The 19137-nt window shown below is 42.4% G+C and overlaps 9 protein-coding genes across 9 annotated transcripts; 5 read left to right on the top strand and 4 right to left on the bottom strand.

Moving 5' to 3' along the window:
• Positions 1-1192: 1192 nt before the first annotated feature.
• On the bottom strand, positions 1193-1435 carry VCUG_02841 (uncharacterized protein; the record flags this gene model as incomplete). Its single annotated transcript, XM_008075596.1, has 1 exon — positions 1193-1435. One exon carries the CDS (start codon positions 1433-1435, stop codon positions 1193-1195), a length of 243 nt encoding a protein of 80 aa, XP_008073787.1.
• Positions 1436-1553: 118 nt separating this feature from the next.
• Positions 1554-2097, bottom strand: VCUG_00737 (uncharacterized protein; the record flags this gene model as incomplete). The annotated part of the gene is made up of 1 exon (XM_008075569.1): positions 1554-2097. One exon carries the CDS (start codon positions 2095-2097, stop codon positions 1816-1818), a length of 282 nt encoding a protein of 93 aa, XP_008073760.1. The 3' UTR covers positions 1554-1815.
• Positions 2098-3391: 1294 nt separating this feature from the next.
• On the top strand, positions 3392-4704 carry VCUG_00736 (uncharacterized protein; the record flags this gene model as incomplete). The annotated part of the gene is made up of 1 exon (XM_008075568.1): positions 3392-4704. The coding sequence occupies one exon, from the start codon at positions 3392-3394 to the stop codon at positions 4001-4003; it is 612 nt and encodes a 203-aa protein (XP_008073759.1). The 3' UTR covers positions 4004-4704.
• Positions 4705-4876: 172 nt separating this feature from the next.
• Positions 4877-6578, top strand: VCUG_00735 (uncharacterized protein). The gene has a single exon (XM_008075567.1). It carries the CDS (start codon positions 4890-4892, stop codon positions 6534-6536), a length of 1647 nt encoding a protein of 548 aa, XP_008073758.1. The 5' UTR covers positions 4877-4889; the 3' UTR covers positions 6537-6578.
• Positions 6579-7211: 633 nt separating this feature from the next.
• On the top strand, positions 7212-9365 carry VCUG_00734 (uncharacterized protein; the record flags this gene model as incomplete). Its single annotated transcript, XM_008075566.1, has 1 exon — positions 7212-9365. The coding sequence occupies one exon, from the start codon at positions 7212-7214 to the stop codon at positions 9363-9365; it is 2154 nt and encodes a 717-aa protein (XP_008073757.1).
• Positions 9366-9962: 597 nt separating this feature from the next.
• On the bottom strand, positions 9963-10162 carry VCUG_00733 (uncharacterized protein; the record flags this gene model as incomplete). Its single annotated transcript, XM_008075565.1, has 1 exon — positions 9963-10162. The coding sequence occupies one exon, from the start codon at positions 10160-10162 to the stop codon at positions 9983-9985; it is 180 nt and encodes a 59-aa protein (XP_008073756.1). The 3' UTR covers positions 9963-9982.
• Positions 10163-10706: 544 nt separating this feature from the next.
• Positions 10707-11462, top strand: VCUG_00732 (uncharacterized protein; the record flags this gene model as incomplete). Its single annotated transcript, XM_008075564.1, has 1 exon — positions 10707-11462. The coding sequence occupies one exon, from the start codon at positions 10707-10709 to the stop codon at positions 11460-11462; it is 756 nt and encodes a 251-aa protein (XP_008073755.1).
• Positions 11463-12173: 711 nt separating this feature from the next.
• Positions 12174-14015, top strand: VCUG_00731 (CAMK/CAMKL/KIN1 protein kinase; the record flags this gene model as incomplete). Its single annotated transcript, XM_008075563.1, has 1 exon — positions 12174-14015. The coding sequence occupies one exon, from the start codon at positions 12174-12176 to the stop codon at positions 14013-14015; it is 1842 nt and encodes a 613-aa protein (XP_008073754.1).
• A 1210-nt stretch (positions 14016-15225) lies between these two features.
• On the bottom strand, positions 15226-18687 carry VCUG_00730 (uncharacterized protein). The gene has a single exon (XM_008075562.1). The coding sequence runs from the start codon at positions 18478-18480 to the stop codon at positions 15235-15237; it is 3246 nt and encodes a 1081-aa protein (XP_008073753.1). The 5' UTR covers positions 18481-18687; the 3' UTR covers positions 15226-15234.
• Positions 18688-19137: the final 450 nt, after the last annotated feature.

The raw sequence follows: 19137 nt of genomic DNA, 5'->3' as shown, positions 1-19137 counted from the left end.
GTTGCTGAATACATGAATACCGAGTTACAGAGCTCTGCCATCTTGTTATCGGTGCTTTATCTCAACGCCTTGGCAACAGACTCTGTCTCCAACTTCAACTTGTAAATTCTGTTACACGCGAAGACAGGAGAGTTGCTGGGCGAAAAACGGGTCGTACAGGAAAAAATCGCAATTGCCGAGCAGCAAAACTAGAAATATCTGTTGTGCACATAAATACGTAAATTGAATTGATATCACTTACTGCATTAATTCCTACATCACGGGATATCAATTTAGTGTTGTTGATGTGACAGGAGATATAAAAACGACTATTAGCGAACAAAAGATGATCTGTAACTGGAAGTGCTGCACGATGCCGATCTGGCATAATGCATACGTGTTAGGTTGCCATATCCCAAAAAATGATTAACTCTCTCCTTGTTCCCAAATTTTGTAGTACGTAACAAAAACAATCGGTGCAATCCGCTTTATAACGAGTTAATCAATCAAATATTTCGAAATGATGGACAGGAGATGCTGCTCAGCAAATACATTTAAAATATTCATATAAAGAACGAGGAGCTATGTCCTGGCGTTGTGGACGGTGAAAAGTGAAAAAAAAACAGCTAGCTTTAACTTATGAGCTTGTTACAAATGGGCAATGCACATGGACTGGCATTCTGCAGTAATGAAACATGATGAACATCTCTATGCACACGAAGTGCAGCACAGTTAATGCCTTAAAACACTACAAAGTTCAGCATTGAAATTAGAGCGCTTCGTCTGGTGTAATGCATGCATGACGAATTAAAACAACCTTTTCGGTATTTAAAACAAATAATTAAATTCGAACTTGGTGCCATTGGTGGGCATTCGATATGTGCAGCCGATTGCTCATTGATTACATGATAAAGTGGCTAATAATATGGTCAAATCCTGAGAAAAGCACCAATTCCACATCAGGCAACAAGGTTGTATTGCGCGTGCCCCTAATCGATAAGATCGAAAGAGTTTTCAGGAAAGGGGTATGTGTCAAAGATGACGCTTGATCGTAACAATAAGGTAGTTTAACGCTTAGAATTTGACCGAGCAACTCAAGAGCTTATGTTGATTGAGTAATTCTCTCAAAAATAACCATTCTAGCACTGTTCTTGCAAAAACCCTTGTAAATTTGGTATAAACCGAGTGATTGGTCACAGAAACGGCAAGAATGTTATTTTTGATTAATTTCGATAAAATTTACCTTTTTAGAACCTATCAGTCCAGATATTCCCTTGCATAGCGTCGTGAGGGAACTTGGTTCCTTGTGATGTATTTCTATCCTCAACACGAGGTGTCTTAGCGGCCGGGTACCATCAGAGAACCATGTTACATATATTCCTACGATGAAGAGTAATCTGAGCCCTCTAGAAACGTAACCGCTCTTTGGCAGCCATCTCAAATTACCACTGCACATTTCCTGCTGCACACCCCTTTGATCAATAATCTGAAAACTTTCTGAACATTTTTTACCGTTTTTTGATAAGAAAAGATCACAGCTCTGAATCTCTGCCTCTGAAAGACAGGTTTTAGCTTTACTGTCGAACTTTCGTCTTATTCGCAGCCAACATACTCCCAAAAACGCAGATAAAGCCACTCCACCACAAAATAAGAAACTGCTGAGAATATAATAGTGAAGAGATACTACTGAAATGGTGCGGCACAACAAATACTCTGCATATGCACTAGCGCAATATAAAAGTTCTTACACTAAAACTGCCAGCATTGAGCAGCGCAGTATTTTCTTCATCGTTCAATCCATTTTTCACAACTAATCTTATTTATTAAGCGGTACTCCTAACAATTGTACCTATCTTTCAATTCAGCACATCCGCCCACAAACTCACCATCGATAAAAATCATCGGGTACGTTTCATGACCATAGCATTTTTTTATCTCGTCTTCAAGCTCCTTTTCTTTGTCCCTATAAACGTACACGTACTCAATTTTTCTCAGTTCCAAAATCTCCTCTGCACGAACACAATAGGGACACTCCTTAAATCCTATGAGAATGTTGCGCTTTTCTTCTTTAACCTCGTTGATTTTCGGGAAAATATCGGTTTTGAGGATCTCTGCCATTTGTTGTCTCTGGGTGTTTTTTATTTCGTACTGATAAAGTGCGATTTATATGAGAATGCTAATAAAACGCTTGTTCATGAATTACAGGCTACGATCTGTCCAGAGGGATCAAATAAATATGCTGGAAGTTCTACATCTAACGTTAAGGACCTGTGACCCCAATAGTTCTGGTATATGTTGATGCATTGAATATTCATAAGAACAGGCAGTTACGTCATACTGCCGAATGATACGCACGAATGCTTTGCAAAACCAAGAATGGCTCAGCGCTGCTGAGTCTCATTTGTCCGCCAGCCACAGATAGACCAAAAACCTTTATCTGCTATGTTTCAATACGTAATATACGTTTATTTACAGCGAAAAGAGAATGTTTTGCATCACACAGACTCATAATTCGTGTCTTTTGTGCTAATATGTTCATAAATCGATGGAACTGCTGGTTTCCAAATTGGATTGCAACAACCTGTTCGTAAAAACGCCATGCACCAATTCCTTCGTTTTCTATCGAGAAGACGGTCAGGATGCAGTAGTGGAGGTGTTAAGACAAAAAAATGCGGTAGAATTCTCAAACCATCGAGTGATCTGTGTTGAGTGAGATGTAGAAAATGATGCTATTCTTACTATGCTACGTAACATGATGTTAAATACCATTCCAAATAGAACAATTCAAATGTCTTTCAAGTCCGTTGTGACACCGTAGTGTACAATTATTAATCCCATCTTGATAAATGAATATGTTTGATTCCGCTTAACTGTAATTCGTACCATGAATTATAGGCCATCGCCACGCTCAGTCCCAGCAGACCAGAAAGTATGTTTGATTGAATCTCATTGCTGTACGAAGAGATAAATGAACAAACTACAGTGAAAATAATGGTCTTTTCATTCTTTATATCATTTGCAACGATTTAGTTATTATTGTGCAGCAGAGAGGAACAGAAACACTGGAAATGTTAATTTTGATCATTCATACTGTGTTTTAACACGGAAACACATGAGTAGGAATGCTTTGTGGTGTACAACAGGTACAAGAACAGATACGATGAACAATCGGCTTGAGTACACAAAAAATTTGTGACAAAACTTTTCAAACCGTTTTGCTACCAACCACACGATTAATATACGGCCGTTCTACTGTTTAACAGGCCAACCACTTTTTCGATAGTATGTTCGTTTGCCTTCTCTACAACAACACCTGAACAACACATTTTTGTTACCAACCGCTTTACGCCCTGCCCGCTGTTCAAAATATTTATTGTTGGCCAAACAGGCAATCCTTGCACATCCCCACGGTATGTTGGAATACAACGGTATAGTAGAAATTGCTGGAAAAAAAGGTAGTGGCCGCACCAACCTTGTACTGAAAGAGTCGCTGTGCAAAAGAACGCTGTTCATTTCGGTAAAACCGTTTCCCATCAACCGATACGCTGACCTACTCACAAAAAAATACGGAAACAGCATCTTAGAAATTGACAACCACTTGAACAATACCTTTATCATAATAATAAGTCAAATTGAGAAGATGGAGGCATTCATTCTGCACAAGTTGGACAGCATGGTCAAACAACATGGTATCGCACTGATCGTGTTGTACGAAATAGATTTTGTTTTACTCGATGATTGCATTGAGATGAGCTCGATATTCCATATAATGAACAAGCTGCATAGAATAAGGCATAGCAACGGATTGCATGTTGTATTTGTTACTCTGTACAGAAAAGTGTTCAGCTACAATTACAACATCAGAATGAGCATGGAGTACTTCATTAATGAGAGATACCATGTGATTAGAAGGAATGGTGAGAGAACAATTACCAGAATTGGTCACATAAATGACGGAGTGTTCAACATGCAGATAACTAATGATGATGTTACCTGCGCTCGAGCAAAAGGAAACGAAAACTGAATTTTAACTATCATCACACACTCCAACAATATTCGTGGTTTGCCCGTGCTTCTCTAAAATTTAGTATCTGTTATTAATGCGCTGCGCAATCGAAATGGTGTAAAATCGTTGGTATTTTATTGCCATGCCATCCATCTAAAGATGAAGAGCAGCATTATATGCCGATACAGTGGAGATGATGTGCTAAATTTTTACATTTGATCAGGTACCGTTGAGAATGAACAAAACTGTTTATAGTGGTGTAGAATGTTGAATGAGATCTTTTTAGGGAAGTTGTTGCGTTTGGTCAGGAACGGCGTGTTCATTTGGTAAGAATATCAAAGAAATTGCCAATTCTAGTGCTAAAAGCTCTTACCGACAGTTTCGAACATTTTGTGGACAATAGTACCGTAAAACGGAGTGCATGCTGATCATCACATCTATCACATGATGAATACGTGCTGTAGCACACCTATTATCCTTTCATCGCGCGCCGTTGTAGAAGACAAAACAACTTTGGTAAAAAATGAATTTGATCGTATCACGTTCTTCTTCCTATCGCAAAGATTGCAGCCTTAACTTCGTTGCCAAAAATTATTCTGCATGTTCCTACCGGTACAGATCCCGGTAATGGTGTAGCACTTCGTTGCATGTTATCACGTACCGAAATAAAGCTTCAGTTCAATATACGGCATATTTTCTGGAAAAGCTGTGAACCGGTCAGGTATACCCATTTGAATTAATCATATAAAAATAAATAGCACATCTTCCTCAACCGTACAACTTTTGAACTTTGTCCTTCTTTCAACATTTTCTATTCAACGAATGCTGCAACCAATCATCTGGTGCACAAATCCCGATGACTCCTTTCTGCAAGTAAAGCCGTGTTGGCAATGCCACCCATTCGATGAACTTGAAGGAGCAGAGGGTCAAGAATATAAATGAAATACTCAGCGAAGATTCAGAGCAAAAAACTGGCAGGATTTTGAGCAGGAAGCCTGTGAATTTGGTTTGGATCGTACTTTCAACGATCCTGACGGTAGCATCATTCGTTTTTGCCGTAGGAGTGTACATGAACAAGGACGTGTTCGGAAAAAACACCGATTTATACCACGTTTGCTGGCACGTGTGTGTCGTAGTGTTCTTTTTCTCTATGGTTAACGCGATGCTGCTCATGTTGGCACGGGTAATTGATCCAACGGGTAAGGAGCCAAGCTTTCTAGCGTATCTTCTCGATCAGAACATGATGCTGCTGCGTATCACGCTGTGTCTTGGCTTTTACTTGGTGATGCTCGTGCTGGTAGTATCGATAAAGAACATCTTTTCGCCTATGCCGGTTATAACAGCACCAGACAGTCAGCCAGTCATCGTTCCTAAGGATCCCTCGCAGGTCTCCGACAGCGAGCCGGAAGTGAAAGAGGAAAAAATCAACAAAATCAAGTTTCAGGATTATATCGAGAGAAAGTACGAAAACATAATCTTTGCAATGCTGCTGCTGTGCACCACGTTGCTTGCAAAGAGAGCCTTTCTGCAGTACATCAACCACCGGATACACTTCCAGTACTACAAGAATCGGATCGCGAAGAACAAGATGATTGTTCAGTACCTGCAGAACATCAACAACATCACAGGCACAGAGCCGAACGGAGATGAAACAGAATGGAGCAACGTGATTTTCGATTCGATGCGCATGGACAAGGAGGTGCTCACACTCGGTGATTTCAGAAAGTTCTTCGGTGCAAACGACGGCACAAAAATTTTTGAACTGTTTGACATTGACGAAAACAACGAGGTTACCAGAGAAGAATTTACCAAGCGGTACAACTCGCTGCTCAAAGAAAAAAAGCAGCTTGATGCTGCACTTGTCCAAAACACCTACAATATCTACAAATTTGACTGTATATTGTCGGTCGTTATCTTTCCGGGACTGTTCTTCTTGGTGTTCATCATTCTTGGTGCGCAATCTGAGTTCAGAAATTTTTTGAAATCGCTTGGCGCTCTCATACTTTCGCTCTCCTTCGCGTTTTCTAAGTTGGTGAGCGACACCTTCCAGTCGTTGATCTTTGTGTTCTTTATAAGGCCGTTTGATATAGGCGATATCATTGAGATAGATGGCAAGACGTACCTTGTCGCGGACCTCGGCCTGCTCTACAGCACGCTGCTGTCCGACAGCCGGTATGAAACCTTCCCAAATGAGCTGCTCAGAAACCATAGCATAAAAAATTTGCGGAAGTCCACGCACGTTACGGCAACATTCCCCTACTGCTTCACGTACGATGACTACAGCAAGCTTGACAAACTCAAAGAAATGATAACCACGTTTCTGCTCGATAACCCTACGAAATACCATGAGGAGTTCAGCATCAACAATTTTGAGATAATATCCAAGGAAAAAATGAAATTTACCATCGGAATAACTCTCAGCTGCCCGTACCAAGAAACCGGGACAATTGTTGAGCGGAAAGACAAATTTGCCCTTTTTGTGCACGAATGCGTCACAAAATTAAAATTTACCTATGTAGAGACAAAGCCACCTAAAAAAGACACAAAGTGATGGTCATTGCAGCCGGCATTGCTTCGCACGTTTGGTCACGTCATGCACTACTTATTCAAAAATAAATAATATTGATTTACTTAAAATGGCTGATTGAGCTCTAACTGCAGCTTACGCAGTATTTGGAGCGGATCTTCTGATACATGTTCAAGCATCTGCTGTTCTTCCCATGTACCCGAATGTTCTCAATTGCGTCATAATTTACCTTTTTGATTCGTTTGGCAAAAGAGCCGATTTTGATAACACGCTTTTTCGAACTATTGCACAGAAAATTCTAACAGCAAGGCAGCCGTATAACAGCTCAGAGAAGTGCTCTCTAACTGAAAAAGGCTATATCGCACCTATTTAACGCGTTAATCTAGTTGTGGGTGATTTACGCCTCATTCATAGTGTTGCACCTCTACCAGTACACAGTACAAAGGTTCTTCCTTGTATGGTGGTAAATAATTCATAACAATATCGAATTGCTGCAAGTAAGCTACTTGTACTAAATGCAAAGTCACCGGATATTTTCATTAAAACACAGCGCTACCACAAATTTTTCTTGATGTAATCTGTTGATAAAGCAAAATATTCCCGCTGACGTGTTGCCATGCCTTTTTCCTCAAAAATTTAATTATTACTGCGGTAAAAGGAAAATTACTAAATTATTTAAACTAACCACTCAAAATGGCCATGTTTCCTTTGTTCATCAACATGATGCATTCTCTATGTGCGGCTCCGTATCACCAGCACCCCAACGAGGCCAATGCTGCCCTCTTGTCTGATGACTTTGAGACAGTAGAGATGACCACTAGAATACGTACCCGTGATGGAATAGTAGTCGAGTTACCGTACAGAACAGCAATGCAACATGTTCCTTTGGGTAATTTGTGCTTCCCTTACATAAATTCTGCCTATGAAAACTTGGTCGCTGCTGCATGTGGCTATGTTCAAGCACTAAATTTTGCTCGTCCACAGATGTTTTTACCAATTATGCCAGGGACAGACACCAGTGAAACCTTGGTAAGAAAACAGGAGTTGGACAAGAGGCAAGAAATTGAACGCAGCGGTAATCTCAACCAGATAGCGAACGCTGAATGCCAAGACAAGATGATTCATCGCGGTTCTCCGCTAAACAAATTGCAACCATGCTTAAAACTGAACCATTCAGCGTTAGAGGATGCATTTAGTACTACACGTCCTCGTACAGACTTCACGGAAACGAAAAAAAGCTGTGATTCGATGGATTTGAACCTAGCAAAGTCGCAGGATGTGCTTGAGCATCAACAAGAAACTAATGAAATAGGTGGTGCTGGTACATTTGAAGAACTTGGCGAGAAGTTCATAAACAAGGAACATGTGGTTGATGATCCAGTGCAAGTGATCAAGGAGCGATTTGAATGCCAATTTATGGCAAGCAATAGTACATCAAGCACTGAATCGTGGTGCACAGCGGACAATGAGTTAACATCAGACGAAGCAACTGAACATAGCTCGGTTGACGAAGAGGTATGCGAAAAGAAGCTAATACAGCTCTTGTACGATCATGGCAAGCTGCCGATGACCGGATTATACACGAAATTGGATGGGCACGAAACTGGTGCTGGCACAAGTTATGAAAGTTTGAATGCGAGAATGATTGTAGAGGCACGTGACACAGAGCAAAACACCCTCAAAAAAAGACAGCAGTTCGTGAAGTTACCGATATCTCGTGAATCGAGTACTAATTTATTTGCTCAATCGAGAGTTATGAACAGGGCGCGTACGTCCCTTTTGCCTTCTATAGAAAAGCATCCTCTCAAACAGAAATTACGAGCAGTCTCAAGGAGTGTTGAACAACGGATCAAACCCATTCCAGTAAAATCGTTGTTCCGATGGAATAACATGACGAGTGGATGTGACGAAATCAACGATGGGGTAGAACAACGACGATTCCCGCATGCGCAAGAGGAGAAAACTGTGACATGTGCTTCGGAAAAGGATGTATTGACGAGTGGCCAGGAAACGATTGAGTGCTTGGAACCAATGCTGTTTTCCAGGCAGCAAAGCCTTACAAAACCTGATGTCGATTCGCTCTTGGCTGTTCAGTCAATGCCAGGGGATAGGTACACAACTGTGGAATCACCTGGTGATCCAAAGACGCAGACTCAGAATCTAGAAGATTTATTAGATGCCTATGACCAAAGGATATTGAATATGGAATGTGATTGCGTGCTAAGTAATGAAAAGTGTGTTTTCAGTACTAAAGTTTGCACATTGCTTCGGAATATGCTAAATACGGAGGAAAATATGAGTTACGGTAGTTTTGTAGAAAATGAGGAGAAAGCCTTATCAGCGATGACAATTTCGTTGAACGTTCTTGATAGCGATCTGGCTGCCATCCCAGAATACGAGAAGATGAGAAGTAAAATGGTAGAAAAAAGATGTTTGGTGTTAGAAGACTTGTCAGCAAACAAAAACATCGGACTGTTAGATCGTGCAACGATTTTATCACCGGAGTACTGCCAAGCGATGAAAGATTTGGTTTGCGTTGGTCAGTATTTAATGATGAGTTTGCTCTTAAAGGATCAGATTCGTATGGAAGACCTTAGTCAATTCATAAAAATTATCCGTTTTATGACCCAATTTGTGGAAGAGGTGGGTGACCGAGTCACATATATCGAAATTTGTCTTGCAGGTGACTGCCAAAGTCTTACGGCACATCAGTTTCTAAGGTCATTCAGCGCGTATCGCGATATTAGCTTTTACCATAAAATTAACGCTGATCAACTGAAAATTATGGAAATGATGTGTCGCGCTGTTCATCAAATATTTAAACATATTGAGCAGTCAAGCCAGGTTAGGTAAGCGGTGAGATTTACAGATGCGTGATGTAGCAATAAAGTTAATTTCGTAGATTTATCGTACCGTAATTGTCATTTATCGATCAATGTACGATGCAGTTTTAGGTTCCCTCTTGCCTTGTGATTGATGCTTGCTTACTCGTCCCGTGTCAGGGCCAGAAGCGCTTTCTTTTGCAAACTATTATCACTCGTGGTAGTGTCTGGTTTAGATTTCTGTACGGGTTGACGCACTAATTTCCACCGTGAACCAGGTCAGCGGGCAGAAAAGCGTGCTTTGCGCATGTTGAACATGAGAAGATAGATAACCGCATTTTTAATGTGTAATCCGTGCCATGACCCTGTGGCATTTTTCAGCTGTAAGAATCGTCTTGTAAGGCTCACATAAAACTTGCTCATAGAAACTATTGGGGATTTAGCAAAAGTTTTTTTAAACTCCTGTATGCGAGTACATTACAATTTTTGAGCAGGAAGACACACCTGATTATGCTTTGAACAGGTTCGAGATAACATGCTGCGCAAACACATACCATGTGTAAAAGCAAATGCTTACCATGAGCAGGGCTCAGCTCAGACAAAATGCTGTGCCGTCCTGCAATCTCCAGCTCAAACCAAATAAATTTATTAAAACTGCGGATTAAACCTCATGGTACCATTCTTGAACAATCCCTGCTCCATTCTCCTATTGTACATCTCTCGACGTCTTGCTCTTCCTGTCTTTGCCCTCTCTTTCTCTTTTTTAGGCACCTTTGCCGTTTGATTTCTTACTTTACCTGCTCTGTTCAGAGGAATGTTCTTCGCCATGGGGTAAAAATTTTTTGAGCTTGAAAAATGCACAAAAACAAACGCTGCTTTTTATATCGGCTTGATCGTCCAAAAAAAGCCGATTTTATTTTTATAATTAAATAATTTCGGCATATTTCGTTACTTTAAACACAACACACTTGATTCTGATTCACGTACCTGCAAACACATAGCTTCGGCTTCTTCGGGCTCCAAAAGGTCGGAATCATGAATAGTACACTGCCTAATGATAAATTTGTTCATCAAACTGTCCTAAACATCTTGATAACGCTAATCAAATGAAATTAACAAATTGCTAAAATTAAGCCTGATATGGTCAACGAGCATAGCCTCATTCTTGTGAAAAACATATGCGCAGGTTTGCAGCCAGAAATGTCTACTAGCACAGGAACAACATGTTTGGCCTTCACCCTATGGTCGGGCATCTCATGCAACGATCTTTTCAGGATATCTGATCGAATATATGCCCATTTTCCTTAATACGAAGGTATTCGTTGGGAAATACCCAAGACGTTCTCAAAAATTTTAAAATGAGCATGCCCCTATGTTGGTTCTGACATTCCACGTGCTGTCAATTCTGCTCCTCCTGTACTCGCTCACCGATGCATCCATTCCAAAGGCTCTTGCAGATCATTTCAACTCGCAGAAGGGTGGGCGCAATCAGTTCCTCACCATCATCGGTGTTCAATTGACCATTTTCACTCTTCTTCTAGGTATTCTCAAGTACAAGAGAGCACATAACTTCTTTTATCCCATTGCACTTGCAACCGAATTTACAATATCCATCACGTTCTGGTTCTTTTACTTCACAAATCCTGCGAGTTTGATGCGCCCGATACCTGAGGTGGATGCGCTGTTGCCGTTCTACATGGATGTCGTGTACCATGCTCTGCCGCTTGCTGCGCTCATCATCGAGGCATTCTATATTGACTTGACAGCATTTCAGCTGTCTCCGTGTACATTCGCAATGGTTCCCATCTCGTATTACATCTGGGCAGCATATCTGTCCAAGTCTAACGGTGTATGGCCCTATCCCATGCTAGATAATATGAGTTCATCGGTAAGAATGGTTTACTTCCTCTTTTACACGTTGATAGGTATCACAGCATCGCACATTTTTATCTCGATCGTGCGTAGGATACGCGGGCACCGTGATAACGATAAACACGATGATTCAAGGCCAACCGAACAGGCTGCGCCAGACACGGGAAGAGAAGACTTGGACAACGAGCAGAGACAGATACGGCAAGCTGCACTTGGTGCAAGGCAAGAAAATGAGGGCAGCGAGAACGGGAAATAGAGCGCGTTATCCGTCTGTGGTACCAGTAAAGCTAATGCGTCTGCTATACGTTTTATCCAATCATTTTTGTCCCTCCCTATGTATTTTTATTGGTCAGACCCCAACTAATCAGTAATTTGCCAGCAACAGACATTCAATTTGTCTTTTCCATCTGATCGTAATAAATACGCTGTTTTGTCTGTTATATCTTATCCAACGCTCTTTTCGTCGTTCACATGGACACATCGCTTCTCTGTCATACCAAGCGGTGGTGCTTTTGCGAGCACGTGTTTTGAAAAAGATCGCAGCTTCGCAGTTCTGATCTAATAATCGCTGAGCGGGAAATATGCCGGATTTTGCTAATAAGACAAAATATTGGATGAGAACCGAGTGATAAGCTGTTAAACACGGCTCGGTATCGCAAATAGAGTGGTGTGTGACTGAAATACCGGTCGTACATGCAATTTAAATACTTTAAAGCTGTTGGTATCATTACGGCACAGGAAGGCAACCGCTTGGTGTGATCGTGCTGGCGAGGAAGGTTGCTGCCACCCCATTTACGGGTAATAAAATGTGATCCGTGCTCTCACCGAGAATACGTGCTAAATAATTTATCTCATGTTCTAAAAACTATAAATGGCCCTCTTCTCCTTAATTAGACTTCTCTTTTCCCTTTAAAACGATTGGTGGCGCGCACGTACAAAAATAGAAAAAATCGGCACTCGCACTTTGATGCACACGAACTCGTCGTCAAGTCTTGACGAAATATACGACGATACAAACAGCGAAAATCTCAAGACGGAGAACGGGCTTGACACTGAGCATGAGGACGCGGAGCAGCAGCGTTTGAGCGGATACAAGGGCGAGTGTGTGGATGAGTACTGTTCGGGAAGATGCCGGACCATGGATTCTAAACTGAGGAACGAAGGATCTGACGGTATCGATCAGAGAAAGGGTGGCAAGAGTGGCATGTCCAGCCTGGAATGGAACAGCAGCGCGGCTCAAGACGAGACGCATAGGAGAGGTTACGTGTGTGCGGACAGGATGCTCAACGAGCGGCGTATCAAGAACTACAGGCTGCTGCGCACGCTTGGAAAGGGCAGTTTCTCAAAGGTTAAACTCGCTGTATCACAGGAGGGACAGCACGTGGCCATCAAAATCATACCCAGAAACCTGCGATACAACTCTGTCAACAAGGAAAGCAGGTGCAAACGCGAAGAGCGTATCTACAGGGAGGCTATAATAACAGCTCTCGCCTCTCATCCACACATAATAAAGCTACATGCATTCTTCTACAACGATCTACACTTCTACATGGTGTATGAATACGTGAGTGGCAAGTCATTGCTCAGCTGCATTCGTGAGAACGGCGTGCTTGACGAGCCGCTCGCCAGGAAGTTTTTCGTGCAGATCGTTGATGCCGTGAATTTCATGCATTCTAACGCAATTGTCCACCGCGATCTAAAAATTGAGAACATTCTGATCGATAAAGGAGGAAATATCAAAATCATTGACTTTGGGCTGAGCAACTTCTACGACTCAAAGCAGTTTCTGGGCACGTTTTGTGGATCACTGCAGTTTGCTGCGCCCGAGCTGCTTAGGGGCAAAGTGTACACGGGCCCAGAGGTTGATATGTGGTCACTTGGCGTGGTTCTCTATGTAATGGTCGTGGGAACACTGCCTTTTGATGACAAGGACGTCGGCGTGCTGCACAGCAAGATAAAGAAAGGGCGATTTATGTTTCACAGAGAGGTGTCCGGCAGCGCGCGTAAATTGGTCAGAGGACTGATTGAGAACGATGCAAGGAAGCGTTACCGTATGAGGGACGTGCTCAAAAGCGAGTGGCTGAATGAAAGCAATCGGGATGTAAAGAAGGATGCGAAGAGCGAAAACGACTCTCAATATACACACAGCCATCCATACATAAACCCTACTGTCACGTCCGTGACTGCCAAGACACGGGTACCACACTCCTTTAGCCCGGAGTTCATTCATGTTCTGCGCAAAGTGGGCGGAAAGACCTTCGAAAACACAGAGATGGACATGCAGGCATGTGTTAACGATGTTTCGATGCTCTCGTGCATTCGTCCAACCATCAAAATGTACCGTTTGTTGGAAAACCACTTTGCCAACAAGGAATTATCGCGGTCGGTGGCCACCAGCAGCCGGAAGGAAACTCTGCATAGGCTTATTGTGGTCTTGCAGAACGACTGTCCGCGTCTAAACCTCGTTCCCATGACGGACATTGTCCAGCCAAAGGTAAAAGTGCAAAATACGCTGTTGAAAGGCATTTTCACCGGTATAAGCTGCAACAACGTTAACAATTCAGACAGGCTTGGCAAAGCAATACACAGGTTCTTTAAGCTGCACCATATCAAAACGATGATTGGTGAGGACAATTACAGCTGTTTGCTGAAGATGGAGGGGATGTACGTAGAGTTTAGCCTTGCATTTTATTTCAACGTGGTGATAAAGAAGCACTACGTGTGTGTGAGGAAAAAGCATGGGAGCAGAGAGCTCTTTGATACCGTGGTCGTGTGGCTGAAAGAAGTGCTGGGCAGCCGAGAAAACTGAACACGTGGCGATGAAGCGCGAGGATGCACAGACAGGGAGAAAAGACATTTGGACGGAGAAATCTCGTAGAGTAACTCGTGCCTGTGTGAATACTTCGGCATATCGCACGCTCAAACGTGAATTTAATGACACATGGATGAAAATACAAATTAGGACTGTGGAGGGTAGCAGGCTAAAGATTGTGGCTGGTCAACGGCAAGGCATTGAACACCATCTCTGAGATTGGCAGCACATTCGCTTGCGTACTACCTGCGATTTCTTTACAATTATATCCCTTTTAAAAAGTTATTGCCTACGTATTGCACGCCGAACCGCTTCAATAAATCAACGGAGCATCCGTGTGGTGTTTAATTCGTGTAGAACCAACGAAAAAGTTGTGAACGAATGATTGAGACAAGGAATGTGCATTATCCATCAACAATCTCTGTTAATTAAATAAATCTTTCATTTCACAACACTTGTGAACTTAATGATGTCATAGTTGGGCTGTAGTCGAATTGTGAGCAACGATCTTGCTTTGCCATTAATAATTTTTAGCTCCTCTGCTCGCACCACCGTATTTGTACTTCCTTAATGATGCCTTTCGATAAACCACCCCACTATTTCGTTCAAGTTCTCGCCCATATCAGCAAATATTTACCACAAATTGCTTCTTCTACAACACAGCTGTTGAGATTCACACATCCTCATGTCATTGTTGGGTAGTGATACCTCCTGAGCAATGATAATTGCCATATTAACACTGATCGAACTCAAACCGTGCTGTTCTTCATTTCCTATGAATGAATAATTGCGGTAAATAACACCTACGAATTACAACCCGTGTCGAACCGTGGTCACGAGTGGTCAAACGTAATATGCTGCCAATATGATATAGCAAGGTAAACTCTGATTTACACGTTCGGGCAAAAGATGTAATTGCAGTTCACATCGGAGAGTAAGACCATTTGAGCGGACTGCAATGAGCAGCATGTCACAAATGCATACCCATGAGCACCTCCTGTTCTGTAGTACTGTGAAACGAATATCTTCGCCAAGTGGTCTTTGATCAGGAATTATTGCAAAAACACGTTGGATCGAACTCGAGGATGAGAAGCACACAGACATAAGAATGCAGTAAAAATGTTTAAGAAACCAACAGCCTACCTCCCATATCAGCACAGATACTCACAATAGCCTTATTAAATAACAAATTTAATTTATATCTATCAAACAGCCATCAATTGATTAATTGTGCACCGTAATACAGTGGTATACCAATTTCTATTTGTTCACTATCACCGTAAACCTCATCATCAAGTCTATTTTCATTATCGATACAGAGTTTGCTCACGTTTTTGTAATTTAAGCCGTTCATGTTATCGGATGCAGAGAGTAAGCGGCACAGTTCGGCCAACTTTGTTGATATTTTTGTTTGGTTGAGGTTGAACGGGTTGTATCGTCTTCGTACTCTGACGACATTTGCATGTTTGCGCTTTCCGGTGTTAGTGCCGCTCTCCTTAGTTTCGCTGCCATTTCCGTCTTTACGATCATCTTTATCCTCATTATTGCTGTCGTCCCCATCCTTCTTTTTGTTTCTGTTCCTTTCGTTCTTAGTGTCTTTATCGCTAGTATCTTTTTCTGCACTAGGATCGCTGTCTTTGCCATTATCTCTGGTTCTGATTTTTTTGTCATTTTTTTCAGTGTTCTTGGTTCGATTACCGTTTGAATCTTTTTCGCTATCCGTATCATGGCTGTTATCTTTTCCATTATCGCTATCCTTCTCCTTATCGCTATCCTTCTCCTTATCGCTATCCTTCTCCTTATCGCTATCTTTGGCATTTTTACCATTCTTATTCCCATCTGTCTTCTTATCATCCGTTTCATTGCTGTGATTATCCTGTTTGTTGCCAGCGTTATCTTTATTTTCCTCTTTGTATCCTTCTATGATACTTTTCAAACCTTTCACCCAATTTGCCATCTCCTTCTTATCACCACCCTCTTCCTCCTTTCTTAGGTCTTTTGCACTCTCACCAGTCCTTATACGTTCTAACTTTCCGATCAAGCTCACCAACTCCTTCAAAATCAGCTCGTTTCCTCCTTCATCGCTACCATCCTCCTGACTTTGCCCCTCGTCTTTTGGTTTGTTTTTGTTCGCATCATTCGGGCTGTCACTCTCCTTATCCGTATCAGAATCTTTCTCCTTCTTGCTCTTTGTGATTTTTTTCAGAACATCTATCAGTTCGCCTATTTCGTTCTCGTTTTCTATTCCATTGTTTCCTATTTTTATGACAAATCGTAAATCGCCATTCATGTCCTGTTGGTTGTCGGTCTGTTCTGTTGTATTTTTTTCTTTGGTATTTGCATTCGTGTTGCCATTCATGTCCTGTTGGTTGTCGGTCTGTTCTGTTGTATTTTTTTCTCTGGTATTTGCATTCGTGTTGCCATTCATGTCCTGTTGGTTGTCGGTCTGTTCTGTTGTATTTTTTTCTCTGGTATTTGCATTCGTGTTGCCCTTTTCCACCTTTGGGTTCTTGCCCTCCTTCAGCTGCTTAAGAATTTCTACCAGGCTCTTTACATCACTACCTAAGTTAATTTCACTGTTGTTCTCGGCAGTTTCAGTCCCCTCCTTTTTGTCCGCTTTCTGCCCCTCGCTATCATTTTTGTTCTCTTTTCCGTTCTTCCTACCGCTACTGCCGTCCTTTTTATCAACATTCCCTCTTTGGTCATTCGTTCCGGTGCTCTCACCATCACCCGCTTTGCTGCCATTTGCACCGTCACGTGCGTCCGTGCTATGAGGGTCATCATCCGCTTTGCCATTCTTGTTGCCATGCACCTTATTTTGCTGGGCATCCGTCTCTTTCTCACCATTTTTCTTCTTTTCCTCCGCACCACTTTCTTTACCATTACCTGCTCCGCTATCTTCCACGTTCTTTATGTTTCCTATACTCTCAAGCAAATCTTTCAAATCGATCAACAGAACATTTCTGCGTTTTTCGTTTGATTTATCACTCACCACGATCGGTACTCTTACACTGTTCTTTGGTTTGTCAGCAGCTGAGCTGTTCATACTGCTGCTAGGATCGCTTTCCACGGTTTTACCGCCATTACCACTATCGGTGTTATCTTTGACGCTATTCCCGCTACTTCCAGAATTATTATCCTTGGTTGCAGTACTTGCATCATTCACAGCGTTACTGTCCCTGTTATTACTTTCATTGCTTTGGCTGTTACTTTCATTGCCCTGCCTGTTACTTTCATTGCCTTGGCTGTTACTTTCATTGCCTTGGCTGTTACTTTCATTGCTTTGGCCGTTGTTACTGCCCTGGCTGTTACTTTCATTGCCCTGCCTGGTTTCGTGGTTACTACCACCGTTCCCATCATTACTACCATTGTTTTCGTCACCGCTGTCCTTGCTATCGCGATCATTGGTCCTATTCCTATCGTTGTTACCACCACTGTAGCTCATGCTATCATTACTGTTATGAATGCTGATTATATTTTTGCCATTGCCATGTTCCATATGGCTGCTGTCACTCCTACCCTCCGCGCTATTCTTCGTCTCTTTTTCATCTGCTTTCCCAAGCAACTTGCTCAACTGTTCATCAATGCTTTTCAATTTTTCGTTTATCTCGTTCACCGTGCGATCGTCCTTTGCCTGAAAACTGCTCAGGTAATTTTTAAGAAATTGATCGTAATACACCAAGAAATCGGAATAAGAGATGGAATTGGTGTTGTAGCCATAGTTAATGCCGTACCCGGTAGCAGTTGCGCTATTGTTTTCCTTTGTAGGCGTATTGTCCCTTGCGTTCCTGTCTATTATCAATCTTATCGTTCTCTTCGTTTTTATCTTCTCATTGCCCTTCTCGACACGCCGTTCGCAAAGCTTGTCTGCAGGACTCGTCTTACAGACATCCTTCTCAATACGCTGTTCGCAAAGCTTGTCTGCAGGACTCGTCTTACAGACATCCTTCTCGATACGCTGTTCGCAAAGCTTGTCTGCAGGACTCGTCTTACAGACATCCTTCTCGATACGCTGTTCGCAAAGCTTGTCTGCAGGACTCGTCTTACAGACATCATCACGCGCCCTCTTTCCAAATATCTCCACATAATAAAAGTAACCATCCACATCCACACATTTCCCCACACCCACAAACTCATAGTCACCCGCAATATTGTCCTTGTGCATGTCGCTCTTCAACCACACCTCAAACACTCTCTGCTCATCATTTTCAATCGATCTCGCAATATTTTCACCTATCCTGGTACCCACAAAATCAACAGCCGCAAGCCTGTCGCTCAAATTGTTGTGCACGAGCGACTTGCGTGCACACATGGCGTTTGCCTGCTGAACGGCAGCACGCGCAAGACTGGGATGCTCCGTGAGCGGCACAAGTGCGTTTTGTTTGCGGTAGGTGTTTGTTATGGTGAGCAACGACGTGCAAACAGTGAGTATGTGCAGTGCAACGGCGATTAATGGTAACATTCTGTTGTGTTTTGAGACGTGTGTTTATGTCAAGTTTGGATTGTGAAACTGATTGTGTGGGTGTTGATCGTGCTAGGGGTGAACACCAATCCATGGACCGGTTGAACCAGAATACACAAACCACCATGTGCGTGCTAGGAGGGGTGGCGTGACGCAATGAGCATCTTTGATTACCGCTTAGCGATGCGTGTGCTTATCTCTGAGATTACGACCAATCGAATCGAGAATAGGTAGCATGGAATGCTTATGGCACCTGGATACAAGTCCTGACCACGAATCACCTGTTTATTCCGCTCTTTGATCAACCGATACCAATGGAATGCCCCATCCGTACGGGTAGGAATGAACAAGCCACATACACGGATAGTACATTGGATATGGAAAACGAGGTGCCCTATGGTGAACAATCCCTTTCGGTATGGAGATAAACAAAAAACAGCTTGCTCTGTCACATCAGAGCACTGCCAGAGAACGCCCACCTCGATACGCTGTAAGATACAGCAACACACTTGAAACGGCAAGTACGCTACGCTGATCTGTCGATCTCATTCGCTTTATTCAAATGTAGAATTCCTGAGTGATCTGTTTTGTAGTGCACGTGTTTCACCGACCCTCCCGTCCAAAAACTGATGTAAGGAGCTTTTAACCCTGTGCAGG

The sequence above is a fragment of the Vavraia culicis genome (genome assembly GCF_000192795.1).
Source record: "Vavraia culicis subsp. floridensis unplaced genomic scaffold supercont1.9, whole genome shotgun sequence".
Taxonomy (NCBI): domain Eukaryota; kingdom Fungi; phylum Microsporidia; family Pleistophoridae; genus Vavraia; species Vavraia culicis.
This window is presented reverse-complemented; position numbering and strand designations above follow the sequence as displayed.

Bases quoted from the DNA above. Each gene is read 5' to 3' on its own strand.
- VCUG_00735 (XM_008075567.1), top strand. From the start codon at position 4,890: ATGAACTTGAAGGAGCAGAGGGTCAAGAATATAAATGAAATACTCAGC.
- VCUG_00730 (XM_008075562.1), bottom strand. From the start codon at position 18,480: ATGTTACCATTAATCGCCGTTGCACTGCACATACTCACTGTTTGCACG.